Below are 17,197 nucleotides of genomic sequence, written 5' to 3' on the forward strand. Positions count from 1 at the left end.
CCCGCTGCTATTGTCGAAGGGTCTCCGCAAAGTGCAAAAAGAAAATATTTACCTCATTGATTTTCGAAAAAATAAACATGTGATAATAGGTCGTCAAAAAACCGAGTGAAAGAACACGATGATACTGTCACTGATTTGTTATATAACATTCTGGTGATAATCGGTCGCTAAGAAACAAAATAATGAACACTTATAGGTTGTCTGAATGCTACAAATATCGCAGCTAATATTTAACAAATCAACTGAAGTTTTTTTGGGAAGGCCGCATAACCAACTGCTGGCCTAAAATAACGCAGAATTTCGAAAAAGAACATCTGTAATAAATAGGTACAAATTCCGTGCTTGTAACCACCCTGTAAACAACGCCCGCAGCTTAAAGCGCTCGCCGAAACGAAACGACCTGTACCGAACCGCCCTGTACCGAAATGTCCTGTACCGAAACGCCCGTGTCCCGAAACGCCCGTGCACCGAAACGCCCGTGCACCGAAAAGACCGTATCGAAACCCCCTGTACCGAAACGTCCTGTACCGAAAAGACCGGAGCCGAGCTGCGCCATTTCTTTTTGCTTCCGCTGGACACAGGACCGAGGAAAACTTATAAGAATTGACCTTAAAGACCGACCTCCCACCTCGGCATTCTGCGGGAAAGATAAAGCTCCCCCCAACTTCTTTTCTTAAATTTTGAGGGCAGTCGTGTTGCGGAAAGCGGAACGGTGGAGGAGATATAGGAAGTAAGAAAGAAAAAAAAGAGGAAAACCTGAACGGTACGATGGCCTTCAGTGAGGGTGGCCCTTGGATAACTTTCATGAAAATTGAAGTATTTTAAATGTATTTTCTGTTACAGTTATAGCGTGAAAACGTAAGGGGGTGAAAATACAAGTTACTCAAGAAAAGTAACTCGTTACGGTTAACGCGTTACTAGTAACTAGTTACTGTCCAAGACTGCCAATGGGAACCGTTTTAAGGGGTCTATAACTATTTCAAAAGCTGTGCTTGATCCCTCTTCCATAGGAATCGGTAAAACACGATACTGAAATGTGCCTTCACAGGATCAGGCGATCATTTATTCTGCATCGACGTGAACTTGCACATCGCTATTTATATTTCGTCGGCATGGCACCATCAGACACATCAACATTGAACACTGGATTGCACGTGCCGGAGCACTGCATCAACCCGAATGAAACCACACGCGCTCGCAAACCATGCGAGCTAACCAAACGGGTTTCCAACGAATCATTTGGTGAACTCACGGTCCGCTGCAGCGAAAGAGCATGATTTTGGGGGTGTCCTTGTGGGTGTGCTTGGTGAGCGACAACCGGCTGGCACGTCGCTCTGGTTAATCTGCACCCACTGCGTTCCTGCTCCATTGAGTGTACGGCAAACGGTTGCGTTGCGATGACCTCAGCTGGCGCCAACTGTCGGCGCTCATTAGTATCGTGATGCACTACTTCGCTTCACCTCTCTTAGACGGCAGCACCTTCTAGATGGAGGAGGTTATAGGGAGGATATATGGCGCGTTCATACAGCTGTCTCCCCTTCCCATCATAGCGCAGTGGGTAAAGCGCCTGTATGGGTCTGCAGAATACCTACAGTATCGATAAATAAATAAACAAATAAATAAATAAATAAATACTCCCATTGCGGCTGCGGAGATTCCGACTCCAATCCTGGCACCGCCGCGTCAATGGAACTTTTTGTGGCGATGTCATTTCCGTGACGGATATGATGTCAGTCAGGTCTTGGTGGATCCCGGCATAGAACACTTCCGTGTTAAAAAGCCACCGTTCCATGTCCAATATGTCCGGTGTGAACGGGCGTCAACGCGTGCTTTTTTAAAAACGAAACTTTCTCAATGGGGAGTGGTGCGGTACTGTCAACATGCTAATGCATTTCCCCATAGAGCGGTTTGTCGTCTGAAGCGCTCTGATAAGATCTCTAGACACAAGGCGCGTACGTGCAACCGGGGTTCCCGTGTGTGAAAACGATTACTTCAAAAGCACCAAGGAATAGCGGTTCTAGATAACACAATAGGCGCTTCGAACAAGAAGCAGTGCAATAGTATGTCTTTATGTCACAAACCACGTATGGATATACCTTTAGATCATGACTAGATGTGGTTTACTAAGGGCGCGAGAAATTGGTTCGTTCTTCGTTTGTTATTTGGGTCTTCGAAGGTCTGACGATCTACTGGACGCAATTTCAGCGAATGTTCGACGCACTTTTAGTGAGGGTTTTGACGCACGTGTGACGCAGTTTTGATGCCAGCAAGCTTTCGCACTTCTTTCAACTTTGTTTAAAAAGGGATGGAAAAGTATCTTTCTATTTGGTGCAAGCCATTATTTTGACACAACCCAGCTTTCGAAGCCGTTATGCCTGCATTTGTGATCCAGATGTGTGCTGTGCAATCGCCGAAGCAAAGAGGAGGCCAGCTTCAGTAGTGCTTCGTCGTTGACGGCGCATGCGCTCATCAGCATATTTCCCGAGTACAGGGCCTTCAACCGCGATTGCAGCGTTGCCGCCCTGCACTTGTAGGACTTGTTCAACCCAGTTATTCTATGTAAAACGTTTGCATTGCGACTGGTCCTTTTTTTCCAAAATCGCAAAAAAACAATACGAGGCTTTCTGAATAGCAGTATTTGCACGTGCTGCTGCGTTACAATTGTACGTGGCGCTTGGTTTCGCATCACTCCTTGCTGTTTTTATCAAAAATATCTTCATACTATTCAAGGAAAGTATATCCATGCCGTTTCGTTGAAATTTTTAGCTTAGTACAATAGCACCCGTGTACAGCAGCTCCGTACTAAAAGAGACTCCTTGGGCTTTCGCAAATACAACTCTCAAACGGGGTAACACTACTTTTTATTCGTAAGAACTGCGCTAGGCTTTTTCAGGTGCTCCGTTCAGCAGTGTCTGATCTGATACTAGAACTTTTGTGCTTTCATTATGCAACGATGTCCACTTTTGTCTAGCGCATATCCCAACAGGCTTCTGGCGTGGAAGACCAAAAACCAACAACTAAAATAGGAAAAGTACTCTAGCACTAGCAGCTGTTGCAATATCGAGACACCATCGCCGTCGTCTTTGCGCTTTCATGATAAGCATGGACTGCCACTGACCCTTAACGTGCTCATTTAAGTACTCGCAAAATCTATCCTCGCTTTTTATACTTCACTTCGCACCATTGGGTTTTCCTTCCTCCTACTCGTTATATATATAATTTTTGCTAAGCACACCGAGGTAACGCGGCCCGCTTCCCCCAGCACCTCTTTTTGTGCAACTCTGTGCGTTTAATTGTATGCAACGAGCTTCACGAGAGCAGGGTTCGGTTCGGCAGGGCGCCTGAATAGTTAAAGAGGCGAAGTCGCGGTGCATCATTAGGGGCCCTTGCTGCGGGGCAGAAAGTGCTGGCTGGGCGAAGAGCAGAAGCGGATCTCTGGGTTGCACTTCAAGGTGACTCTACAAGAGCAAATCGCTCCCTCGGGTGGCGCTTGTTCAACGACTGATGCGGCGTTAACGACGGTGTTCCTTGCGCCACTGTGGAACCTAATAAAAGGCGCATAATCACTCTTCAACCGGTGTGCGTCACTAAAGAGAGTGAGCTATTAACGGCGGGCATGTTCCTTCCGCACTCATTACTCGGTTACACTCTGGAAAGGCCTTAGCTAAGCTATCTGCGTTGCTACTTTTGACCTTTTGTCTGGAAGCGGGGGAGTAATAGCCCGCCTAAGAGAGTTCGTCCTGTTATTACTAGGCGCGATTAAGCAAGACAACTAAGGTGTCTTGCAGGTAACTGCGTCTGATAAGAAAACTGTAGATAATGGCACGCTAATTTGCATATTATTCATATATGCGGCCAAAACGAAGAAAAAAAGTATCATCTGAAATCTTCATCATTTAAAAGGGGCGACATACACAAACAGAACTACTTGTACCATTCACCATTCATATACGACGAAGTTATTATGCATACACGGAATGCTAATTTGGAAACGCGCTGTGTATTTTCAGTGCAGTCCATATGAGGAGCCACGGTCTTGCTGTGAATATATATGGCCCTATTTCTAAGCGTTTCACTTAAGGGCAGAAAGAACGCGCTGGGATCTTAGAATGAGGACGTTAGTCTTAACACCAAGCCCCCTTTTTTAATTTACTTTTATTCACAATGTTAACTGTTAAGGTTCCAACTTTTGGTTTTTGGTGAATACCTAATTGTACTTTTCAAGCTGCACACGTGAAGCAAAACAAAAGCACAAGAGTGATCCATGCTTTAAAACTTCTTCTCCAGAAGCGTTTCTTTTCAATTGAAGAAACACAATAAAGCGAGCCCCTATAGTAACTCGGTTGCACTGAACTGAGTATTTTCAGATTTTTAATAATACGAACATTATTCAGTTCCACTGTACCGTTGATTTGGACCGTTTTATGTTGATTTTTATCGTCGGGAAACTTTTTTTTGCAGATTTCGTGCAGTAAGACCCGGCATTGTTGTAGCTAAAGGAGCAACAATGCACATTGAATGCAAAATAATGCACAATATTGCACACTAAAGAACTGAACAGGAGCATGCCGGTAGTTACATGGAATGATATCAACTTCAAAGCATCAGTTCAAACAGTTGCAACAGGGGTCCGCTCTTTTAAATAATGAGCAGCAACCGATAAACACCACTCCACAGAACTCAGAAATCCCGGCACATAATCTCGGCGCAACATTAGTTTTGAGCATTCAAACGAACAGCGAGCAATTTCTATTGAATAGTTGCTGCTATCACCAGACTTCAATTTGAGCCTCAGGTAAACATACTGGAGGCAGATGAATAAGGAGGAGGACAGGACTTCTGTATTGCTTAATTCATATTCATGTATGCTACAGAACGATATAACTCCAAATGAAAACTATTGTTTACATTACATCCAGTCATATCTGTATACAGTCAGGGATCTCTGGTTACGAACTTCAGAAAATATTACTTTTTATCCAAACCGTAATTCTTTTTTAAAGAACAAAGGAAATTTAAGCTCGCGTTTGCTGCACTGAAGTTCCGTTTTTGATGAAAAAGTTAAAGTCGTCGGTTGCGCGTGAGCTGCTAATGCTCAGCGGAATCATTTGCTTTAATCTCTGAAATATCTGTATAAACTCATGTAAATATGGTTTGGAACTTTACAAAATATTAATTTGTATTTAAACCTGAACTCTTTTTAAAGAACAAAGCAAATGTAAGCTCGCGTTTGCTGCACTGAACTTCTGATTTTGATGAATACCCCTTAAGGTCGTCGGTTGCGCTTAAGGTGCTGAATGCCCAGCGAAATCATTTGCTTGAGTCTCTGAAAAGTCGATCGGTAAAAACGCCTTGATATATTTTTGGCTTTTTGAAAGCTTAAATTAGAAAACCTATCACGATTTTAGAATGCACCGATAGAAAATAACAACGCTTCATAAAAATGCCCACCTCGAAGAAGCAGTTTCCTTCACCCATTTATGTGCATTGTTAGTTCACTTTAAATCGCTATTAAACTTGCTGGACTATACAATGGTGCTTGAATATGCTCGCTACGGAAATTTCATGGTGTTTTGGTAGTTTTCACAAATATTTGAAAACAGTTGACAGTGATTAAATTTCTCTGTAGAATATAGAAAAGCAGTACTATAGTAAATACGTAATAGAAGATGCTCTAAGTCTATTTTTGAACGTGCCAGAGCAATAAAATCATCACCATTAACCTAATGTTCTTGACCCTCAGCTACCACTTTTACGTCCGACAACTCCTGGCCTCCAAGAGGTCGGGCGTCCAGTCATGTCGTGAATTTCAAGGCCCAGTAACCACGCCTGTTACACGGAAGAACAGTTTTTTTATTACGGCTAGTATTGGGCGCTTTAATCTCTACAGGTTCCTGTATCAAACAGCTGGACATCATAAAAACTTCTAGAAGACGCCATGATATTGACTGTCCTTTCTTACGAGGGGTGTGGGAGGGGGGGGTGTATATTTCAAATACTCTCTTCGGCTTTGTTTAGCGATTGCGATCATTCGATTTGAGCCCCGGGCTCCCTGAAGTGGTTTCAGAGTTTTATAACCAACTAAGGCCTGTGCTACACGCTAACTTTCAATTGACAATTGAGCACTCGGCCACAACTGCGCCATATGTATTTACAATGCAGCACTCGATAGACAACCGGTTCAACGGCCTTCCGAAGGCCTTTGAAACTACCGTGTAGCCAGGTATAAGAACCATGTGACTGTAGTACATCATATGTTGGAGGTATTGATTTGGGCAACCCTCACCTACAATAATATGAAGCTTTTTCAAAGCTGAAAACTCTTTGAACATTTTTACAGCATTTTTTTTCAGTGAACAATAACCTTGGGATGGCTTGGTGTGGATACTTATATGGGGAACCAACAGCTCATGGCTGTATCCTTGTCCATGGCAGCAACATTGGCTAGTCGCATAAATTTCATACCAGGCTGAATATTTATGATATATCGAGAGCTACGTTTATCGGCGCGCACTTCTCTCAAACTGCGAAGATGGACCATATTTTTTAGGGCGCAGCCCTGTGGTGCCCGCGGTACCTGGATTTCGCGGCGGCGTAGGAGTCCGTCGGCGTCCGCGTAACCGATTGAGCGAACGAAGCAGCGACGGCAGGAATAAAGTGTAAAGGAGCGACTGACAAAAGTTGGAAGGGGGAGGGCGGCATATGTGGCGATGGCGTAATGTCTCTCACTACCTCCCCCTCAACCTTTCGCCATGCGTCGCCGCCAAAGTGCAACGCCACCTGCAAAAAGCGCCCCCGCCCCCTCCCAGCCCTTTCCCCACACGCTGATCCGTTCACTAGCCGTCCGAGACACATGATATTAGAGAGTTTTAGCTCACCCTTTTTGACGCTCCGCTATGCTCCCGACGGCCCACTAAGCACAACCGGAGGGTCAGCGCCAGAAAGGCTTTTAGCTAAGCGATAACCGTACCTCCCTCCACGGGGAATGATTCGCGTCACTGGTCGTTCCCTGTGCGTGGGCAAACCAAAACGTCATCGCAAAGTAAAGATACGCATTGGAATTTGGTCGCTCAAGTTATGTAAAGTACCGTGTTTATTGCCTTATTTCACTTTCTTAAAACGATGTAGTCGCTTACACGGTATACGCCTCGAGCGCGGCCTGTAGGGGCGCCACTGAAATCCCCCTAGCGGCCCGTTTCGAAAGCAGGCGCGGGAGTCCGCGCCCCGCTCCCCACTGCCGCCGCTCCTTTTGCAACACGTTCACGACCGAGATTTACTGTTTGTGGGCGTTTGAAATTCATGTTTGTGTGGAGCAGTCACTCTGTTCGCAAATGGGGTGTGTTTACGAGAGTGTAAATGTTTCCGACGCGATCTTAGTGGTATTTTCGGTCTGTATAAGCGCCAGGTGTGTGTCACAGGTCAGCGTCGCGGAACCGGCGTATGATGGAGCCGATTGTAGTTACACTGACCTGAATTTACTAGACGTGTCTCCGTAACCACCGGTTTCTCAGATGTTCATGCTACGGCTATACACTACGATTTAAATCGGTTTTGTGCGCTTACATAATCAGCGGACAGCACACCAGTTACGTTTGCCAATATTATACCTCAGATATTGATCACCACCATTTACAAGCCACTCTGTGTTAAATTCGGGAATATTCAACAAAAGTACGATGGAAAATGCATAATTATACTCGGGGATAAGCACACGACAGAGTCGTCTTGTCGTTAGGTGCGCGCCCGCAAACTTTACGACAGAGTCGTCTTGTCGGTAGGTGCGCGCCCGCAAACTTTACGACAGAGTCGTCTTGTCGTTAGGTGCGCGCCCGCAAACTTTCACCTGCTACATATATCCTCTGCGAGCAGCGCGGAGACGGGCTTACAATATAATCCGCGTCCGCGACTAAATGCTTCTTCGAAATATCGTCATATGGCACAGGGAGCCTGCAGAATAAACCAGAAACTGAAATCAGAGGGCCTTATCGCATACCACACTCTTCCAACGACACATTTCATCGCTTGTTGAGCAGCCTACCCTGTATACTTCCAAAAATGCGTCCGCCGTACGACCAGCTCTTCGTTGAAGTAGAAAAACAAAAGGAAAGTGAACGCGACATTTATGTGTGGGATTACTAAAACGTTCATTGCTTGATTCCGCTCCGCATTTGTACACGGCGTCCCCCTCCCCGCCCCCCCCCCCCCCCCAATTTCTCGCGAAATAGCAGTGCATTTCGCGTATAGTTGGTTCCGTTGAAACCTACCTGGCTTAAGTTTAGACGAACGTCTTTAGCATGCCAGAAGCTGCACTGTTTTTTTTTTTTTTTCATTTCTGTTAGAGCTATTATGTTTCTAAATTCCGCATTGGCACAGCATTTATTTTTCTGTGGTTTCATTTCTGTGGTTTCATATGGCGTGTGTGGGCACATATTTAACGACGCACAGGCTTGGAATATACTTTACATTTTCGCATGGTATATATTCTTATAAAAGGCATAAGTTATTGTCCGGGATTGGGTAATCACATCCCGGAAACATATTTTTCTGCGGCATGTATATGCGAAACGAAGCCGCATTCGTTGTCCACGCTGCAAAATGAAGCCAACCTCTCATTGTGCCAGTATGAGGTCTAAACGAGGCGTCAGTAGAATTCATTTGTGCCGGATGTTTTGGAGGTGACATGAGTGATATGTTGCTGCCGTCGCCAACGCCCGGAAGAGCGGCGACGAAGCGCGCAGAACCGCATCCCCGGGTAGCTCTTGCAGGCGATCGCGTACTCTACGAAGACGCAGCTGCTTTTTAAGTGACCTAAACGTACTCTTTGCCTATAGTCGTTACCATAACAAGTTTTTTTAGGGCACGGAAAGGCGAAAAGAAGCGAAATAGAACCAAAACACTGCACGAGCCCCTATCAGTCACGCAGCGCAAATCCCGTCAACGCCGCGGAGAAGCGGCGGCAGGCGGCGCAGCGATCGCGAAGCTCGAGGCGTATAATGGTTCTAAACTATTTTAAAGAAGCCGATAAACTTGGGAATAGCCAATACAAGGCTGTCTTTCTCGGCGCTGCATAGGAGCAGCCCGGCGCTTTGGTCGACGTTTTTCGTTTCCGTACTAAACCTTGTTAAGGAGTGGGGCACCTGTGCCTATTCGGACCAGCTTTCACGATTTCGTCCCGCTCGCGTTTCAACTAAAGAAACGGAGTTCGCGGGAGCGCGCTCGCATCGCGGTGCAGCCATGTTGATATTCCGCACGGTAACGTAAGCTGCCGCGACGGTCCGCTAAGAGGCCCCTGTTAGCGGAGCGGGGCCGCGCTCCGGTATCGCTGCTAGCGCCTTTGCGCGCCAAGCATGCGCAATGGCGATGCCGCTAGATATCGGAGCGGAGCGGACCGTCAGGAACGGTCAGCTAAAACTCTATTTGCGCGGGAGTTTCAAGCCTGATTTGCAACACCCCGCTTGCCGGCTGCTGCGACAGCGTGCGAGTTAACACCAGAGTAGCGCGCGCCGCCGTGCGTTCGCTGAACACGCTATCACTTCCTGAAACGCAGCAGATATGCGCCGTGGCCGAGATGACTGCAGCCCGCGCTGCGCACAATTTTCACATCAGTAAGTATAGTATTCGTCAGTGCATGTTTTATATACCTGTGAAAAATAATTGGACATCCTCTTTCACTGCGCAATCGCATATACGCCTCGATATTCGCGATCGCTGCGGCGCCTGCCGGCGCTTCTGCGCGGCGTTTGCGGGATTAGCGCTGCGTGGCTGGTAGGTTTTGGTTCTCTTAGGTTTTGGTTCTCTTAGGTTTGGTTCTCTTTCACCTCTCTTTGCCTTTACGCGCACTAAACAACTTGCTATGGTGATGTCTGTAAGCAAATCGCACGTTTAGGGCACTTAAAAAATACAGCTGCGTCTGGGTAGAGCACGCGAACGCCAACAAGAGTCACCTGGGGAACCGGTTCTGCGCGTTTCTTGGCCGCTCTTGCGGGCGTCGGCAACGGCAGCAGTATATCACTCTCCTTCGAACACGCAGCACAAGTGAATTGTATTTATTATCGCCTCGTTTAGACCTGATAGTGGCACTGCCATAGGTTGGTTCGTTTTGCAGCGCAGGCCACAAATGCGGCTTTGCTTCGAATATGTACGTCGTCGTAGAAAAATATTTTTCGGGGATGTGATAACCCAATATGTGACAATAACTTGTTGATTGATTGTAGGGTTTAACGCGCCGACACAACGCAGGCGATGAGGCGCGCCGTAGTGGAGGGCTCCGAATTAATTTTGACCACCTGGGGATCTTTATCGTGCGCCGAAATCTCGTACACACGGGCGTTTTTGCTTTTCGCCTCCATCAGAAAAGCGGCCGCCGCGGCCAGGAATCGAACCCGCGACCTCGTGCTCAGCAGCGCAACGCCTTAGCCACTGAGCCACCGCGGCGGGTGACAATAACTTGTGCCTTTTATGAGAATATAAGCCACGCGAAAATGGTAAGTACACTCAAAGGCTGTGCTTTGTCAAATGTGTGCCCACTCAGGCCTTATAGCAAGCACCCATTTTTAGGTTAATGAAACCACGGGAAAATGAATGGTCTGCAATTCAGGAATGAATAGAATAGTCGTACGGGAATGAAAAAAAAAAAATCCAGTGCAGCTTCTGAAATGCTACAGACGTTTGTTAAGCGAGGTAGTATTCACCAGACCAACCAGATGCGAAATGCACTCATATTTGGCAAGACATGGGGGAGGGAAGGGGGTTGGAGGGGGACGCTCAACTATATCGTTGTTTACAAATGCGAAGCGAAATCCACGAATGAACGTTTTAGTAATCACACACACAAGCATGCGTGTTCACTTTTCGTTTGTTTTTTCCCTTCAACGAACGGCTGATCACTCGGCGGACGCATTTTTTGCAGAATACAGTGTAGGCAGTTCACGAGCCATACGATGTGTCGTGGGAAGAGTTGATTGATTGTAGGTTTTAACGCACAACGCAACGGAGGCGATGAGGCGCAGTGTAGTGGAGGGCTCCGGATTAATTTTGACCACCTGGAGATCCTTGACGTGCGCCGAAATCTCGTACACACGGGCTCGTTGGAAGAGTGGTAGCTGATAAGGCTCTCTGATTTCTGTTTATGCTAGATTCTGCAGTCTCCCTGTGTCATATGACGATGTTTCAAAGAAGAGTTTAGTCGCAGACGCGGATTACTATATAAGCCCGTGTCTGCGCTTCTCGTGGAAGATAAACGTAAGAGATGAATCTTTGCGAGCGCTCACCTCGGGACAAGACGACACAGCATTAAATTTGTCGTCGTGTGCTGACTCCGGAGTGTAATTTTGCATTATTCATCGTACTTCTTTCGTAAAATGTTTGTGAAATTTATGCAGCATTGGCTGGTTCAGGGTATTGATTAATATAAGCGTAACTTGCGTGCTGTCAGGTATGAGTGCTACGCTAGATTATGTAAGCGCACTAAGCCGATTTACATAATAGTGTTTATGGCCGCAACATGGCCATCGGAGGAAACACGGCTTAAGGAGACACTGCCACTAAATTTCAGGGAAGCGGAATTGCAATGAGCTGCATGCATATGCCGGCTTCGGGACGCCGGCCTGTGACACACACCTGGTGCTCATATAGACCGAATTTACCACACTAAGATCGCGTCGTAAACGTTTATACCACGCTTGCCAACAGAGAACCTGCTTCACATTATTCTGTATTTAGAATGCGTAAAAGCGGTAAATCGCAGTCTTGAACGAGCCCCAAAAGCAACGGTGACAGTGGGGAGCGGGCCGTGGACTCCCGCGGCTGCTTTCGAAACGGGCCGCTAGGGGGATTTCAGTGGCGCCCCTACAGGCCGCGCTCGAGGCATGTAGGCATTATCTTCGGAAAATCTTTCAAAATAGGCTAGGGCTCCTGCAGCTACTGCAAAGCTGCGATGTCACACTTACCAGCAAGTTTCACTGTAGTAATTTGGGAGTCGTTTGTGTAGATCAGCACGGGTTGCTCCTTGAGCTGCTTTCGCCGAAGGTTCAGCACTGTAACACATGAAGGGAGGCACAAGAAAGGTTTAAACTTTCCTCATGTCTGCGCGGTTTCTTGTTAGTTTTGTCCCCCAAGTATTAGGATACATAGCTCAAAAAGCTGCGCCTCCTCTATCCCGTTTTGGTCACTGCAAAATCCAGGCAATTGAAACTGCACCACACGAATCACATCTCCTAGTAACAAGAATATGTTGAAAAGATTCATATTTTATCAGACCTGCAATTAAACGCGTTCCCTCGCACGCTCTCGGCTTTGTAGCACAGCGCAGGTAACACCCTTTGTTGGTGTTGCTGTCAATTTGTTTGTCTAGCAGCCTTGTGGTGAAAGCAACAGTTCACAGTAGACATTTAGCATTTCCGGTGATGCTTAGGAAAGCATTTTGCCCCGTGCAGTGCCAATAGACTCACATGATTCTTAAAGAGCTTTGGTAATGCGATTACTTCAAAAGAAAATTATTGCATGTAAGAGCATCTTGTGTGTGTACACCTCTCTTTCGCGCCGTTTTCAAGCCTTTATAAGATACCGCTGGGCTGGCTGCTACGCTAAATGACTTGACGTCTTACACGTCACGGAACTGTTCCAGCTTGATAGCACTCACTAATTGTAGGGTGGAGATATGTATAGCGCGTGCAAAGAAGCTATCCCGATAATTACTTTAGCCCCGTGCTTGCAAACAATTCGGAGAGTTGTCTCGGGCAGACACAAATGTTTGGTATGCTTCGAACCCAAAGGGGAAGTTCGCATTTCCGTGCTTCGCTCCAGGATCGCCTGATGTGGCGGTGGCAATAGATGCATTTTTCAGTGAAAGAGCAAACGCTCTAAGCATATGGCACGTGTTCCGGCCGAACAGAAGAAAAAAGGGGAAGTGTGAGAGCAATACTTGATGTTTTGTACATTTGTATTACTCGTTGCTTTGTCAGAGCACGAAGCATACCAAGAAAGTGAGTTTTACTCAATGTTCAGTTGCAGGTACTTTTGGTGCACTGTTCAGACCTGCGCAGTTGTGAAAGAGTAAAGGAGGCGCTGGCTTCTTCGCCCTACACAATTCCTTTCCGCGAGGTGTGGCCACGTCTGGAGTTCAGGTGTGTGATCAGGTATTTTAAAAATGACAAACACGTGAATGTGTCCTTGCATCGGTCTCCTGAATGCGGCACTGGAAAAAATGTGCGTGGTGACGGATAAAGACGAAGAAAGGACGGAGCTTTGGTTTAACTGTAGCTCCAATGCCGCGAAAGAGGTTGACTAAAAGCATACATTCGATTTTGTGAGACCCAAAGATAGCGAAGACACGTAAAAGCAGCAAAAAGAAAATGACGGACAGTACAATAAGATAATAAAAGGAGCGTAAAAGTTCTCAGGATAATTGTGATGTCGCCGGCATTCGTCAGAAACGCGTATTGCGGTAAGAGATTTTCGAGCACGTAAACTCGCTCTTGCCGACTTTATTGCTTACGTTGAAAATAGGTGTTGGGCTTTATGAAAACAACGATGATAATATACTTTAACTAAATCTTTTTTTTTTCATCTTAAAGAAGGGACGTACCCAATGGTGGGCCCGGAGAACCGCTTCCAACAAAATCCCGCCCTCCCCTCGCCACCTCCGCCCCCCACCGACCTTATAAAATTAAGCGCCACACACCCCGCTTCCGCCACCTCTCTACGCAAAAAGTATTACGCATGCAACAGCAATGTGTAACGTTTTTCGCTTCAACTCTATGTACGTGTATGTAGCTTTCTGGGTGCGTATTCTTTGTACCGGCTTTGTCTGTGTAAGTAGCCTATGTAGTAAAGACTCTGTATAGTATGTCGCACAATACTGATGCACGATATTTTGTTTTTTTTTCTTCTGTGTGGTCTACAGCGCATTCATATTTGGGCTTCGCGCATGCTTCAATAAGCAATTTTGTTAACTACTTGTGTGAAATAGGATAAGACGATTTGTAAAGGGAGACTGCTATACTACCACCCGCCCTTTCATTTGCACAGTGATGTTACCTTGGGTTTCCGTCCTCCCATTAAAAGTGTCTCAGCCCCCTCTCCCCAATTTTGTGGGTTGAAGATCTTAGGTTCAAATTGGTTACTACAAACTCGTCCAATATAGTCTATAATGTATTACAAAATTTTTGTACTCTCTCGTGGTCATAAAATACTCATTTTAGATGTACGTATAGGGCAAACGCCTAGAAGAAATGAGTCTACTTACTAATATTTTCAGAAGCTGAGAGAGCGACCTCCTTCAGGTCACTGAGCCTGAAGCCTGCCAGGGCTGTGTCTACGAAAGCGGACAAGCTCATCACCATCTCACCAGCTTTGGCTGTCAGCAGCGACTGCAGAAAGAGAAAAAAGGAAAGTCTCAAGCACCTTCCCCATGCACCCGCACATTTCCATAACGTTAAGGTTTTTTCACTTTTCACGGCAGCTCTCCGTGCAGTTCGGTCAGGACTAACAGTCGAAGCACAAAAGACAAAGATCATCGACGCAATAATTATATACAGCCTTTATTCCAATAACCAATGCTGGTTAAGGCAACTCACGAAGCAGTAAAGAGGGAGAAAAAAACAGACATTGCAATGGTCAAGGCAATTGGCCACTGCAATGAATTTAGGCGCCACTCATGGCTTGAAACATCCTATTTCCTAAGCTGTAATTATCCGGAGAAACATAATGTTCAAGAAGTAATGACATCAAATTATTGTGGATCTATTACAGCAAACTGTATATACGCTGTATTTGTTACGGAAAATTAGTTGAAAAATAGTTTACAGTATTACAACGTAAATTCAATTGCTGAGAATTGTTGCAGGCATAGCGCTCACATGTGGCAGGTATGACAAACATATTACCTGTAAGTCAAGGCATGTTTATTGAGCACAAAATGCCCGCCAATCTCGCTGCTAAAAACAGGTTTACACTAAATTAAAAATACTTACAATTTTTCTTGACTCCGAAGTGAATTCCACCGTCTTCTTGGAAAGGATCTCGTTCACAGATTCCAGAAGAGACTGTAAAGAAAAAAAAAAAGGACAATGTAATCAACGTTGAGCACCCTTCCCTCCGCAAGCCAAGAATGATACCAGCCAAACACAATTGAGCTGTTAGTGATGCAAAAGTAGATGCATCAAAGTATGTTTGCAAATGTATGTGTAAAAGTTTTACACGAACACAGCAGGAAAACAACCCATATTATTAAAGCGAAGCTTTTTCCATCTCATAATGGCGACCATGCGCGAGAACACGCAGCAGGAAAGCCAAGCTTACGCAATGGGAATGCATATGACGATGTTTGGTTTTCACAAAGGCACGCGAAGCGTCGTAAAAAACACTTCCCTGGTAGGACTCGAACCTGGGCTCCCGCCGTCATGAAGCCGACATCTATCCGATCGCCCTATTGCGGACCCGGGCCCAGCAATTTAGATTGTGGACTTCTGACTTAAACATGTTGCTCTTAGGTAACGGGGCTTTGATTTTCGGTGTGACACTCGAAGCCTCCTGCCCCACCCCCCGAATGAATAAAAGAATCAATCATGAATTATAACATAACTTTTACCCAACCATAACGAATTTCTTACGAAACATAACTCATACACAACACTAAGGAGTAACGTACGAAGCATGTTATACAATAGTAAAGAAAATGCTTGCGAAGCATAAAACTTGACAGGCGCTCCGCTATTTTCTTTTTTTGTGTGTGTGAGTGACTTCGGTTGTTAGCGGTTTAGACTATGATCGTTGGCCATTTGGACTCTGAGCATTGAAGCTTTGTCTTTGTTCATCGTTCATTTGGACTCGGGATGCGTTGGAAGAAAGTTTCCCGTTTCAATCACCTTTGTCGTTAAACAAAGGGGCCTTTGAACTTTTATATCCAACTTGTACAGGTACTAAGCTCACAAAAAAAAAACACAATTGTCTCGGTATTTTTCCCCGTCAGTACTGAATAACCGCGGGCGAGAAAGAACCGCATTGGTTGCGACGTAAATTTACTTATTTTGCTCGCACATTTCTTACCCTTGTTGCCCATCAACGCTTAGACCCGCTGTGTTAATTTTCTACTCTAGCATAAAATGAATACACAAAAAGCGTTAGTTTCACGACTTCATTAGTTGATTTGCATGCGTTGTTGATTATCGTCGGAGGATGATTACGAGGAGATAATCCTCCTCGTCAGTATGTATATAAATTTCAACTCCCCTTGCGCCGAGCTGAAATCTGTACGTGCTTTATTTGTCAAAGCCAACGGGAAAATTGCCAAATCAATGTCAAATCCAATGCCAAATGCGTGTGCAAATGAACGAAGCAGACTGAAAGCATTCGTAAGTTATACAAGTTACACCAAACGTACACACCATGTTGTTAACCAATTTGAAAGCAAAGCTTTCAACCTCTACAAGCCAATGATTCGTTCGTGGCGTGCGGGAGAAGCAACTCCGAACGCGGAAAGGCGGTTCTAATTCCCGTTGCACTGTGTAGATGGCGCGGCGATAGGGCGCTATTACCCAGCGTTCCCCGTGCTCCGCCAGAGACCGACTAATCACATTTAATGACATAACAGAGCACTACCGCCTCACGTGTCGACAATACCCCCCCCCCCTCCACCTCATACATCCCTTACAATTAGCCGGGCACGTATTTGAGGCTCTTGCAAACAGACGCCCAAGCAGAGCTCTCCTTCATCACATCCATCCTACAGAATTCCCTTCGTCAGCATGCCCCCTGTGTGGGGAGCACGCCTCACTAAGTCATTCCATATGGGAGTGCCCCCAAGACCCCTTCCCTCTAATCTCCAGCAGTGAGGAGCGGAGGGAGGCGTTGGGTAGCTCCGACCGGACTACACAAGAAGCCTTGGTCAAAAGAGCCACCGAAGTCGCCACCAACCTTATGCCGATGGCGATTGCGCTTCTCTGACCACTTGCTGGAATAAAGTTTTCTCCTGGACCGCCCCCCCCCTTCCCCCCGTTCGCAACGGCCTGCTCGCACTGGCGGCTGCGTTAGAGAGACGGCTTTGTCGTCTGCTTTACCAGGCGTTTTTTTGGGGCCTGTTCTGGTGTGCTTCGCGTCCATTGCGCCCTTGCTTCGTTCGCATGGCTTGATTAACTTGTTTGACAGCACCTTCTAGGTAAACCGGACTAGACGGAATTAAGTGATCGTACGGCAAAGA

The 17,197-nt window shown here is 46.1% G+C and overlaps 1 protein-coding gene across 1 annotated transcript in view; it reads right to left on the bottom strand.

Annotated features, from left to right (window-relative positions):
- The window catches only part of LOC144180555 (adhesion G protein-coupled receptor B1-like), a 333,363-nt gene that overhangs the window by 59,118 nt on the left and 257,048 nt on the right, over positions 1–17,197 (bottom strand). Inside the window, exons 6-8 of the mRNA XM_077708885.1 lie at positions 14,973–15,044; positions 14,246–14,369; positions 11,949–12,035 (exon numbers count right to left, since the gene is read on the bottom strand). Coding sequence (XP_077565011.1) covers positions 11,949–12,035; positions 14,246–14,369; positions 14,973–15,044 — 283 coding nt within the window. The remainder of the gene's footprint in view (positions 1–11,948; positions 12,036–14,245; positions 14,370–14,972; positions 15,045–17,197) is intronic.

This window comes from Haemaphysalis longicornis, unplaced genomic scaffold (genome assembly GCF_048455015.1).
Source record: "Haemaphysalis longicornis isolate Haplotype H1 unplaced genomic scaffold, Haemaphysalis longicornis Haplotype H1 scaffold_4, whole genome shotgun sequence".
Taxonomy (NCBI): Eukaryota; Metazoa; Arthropoda; class Arachnida; order Ixodida; family Ixodidae; genus Haemaphysalis; species Haemaphysalis longicornis.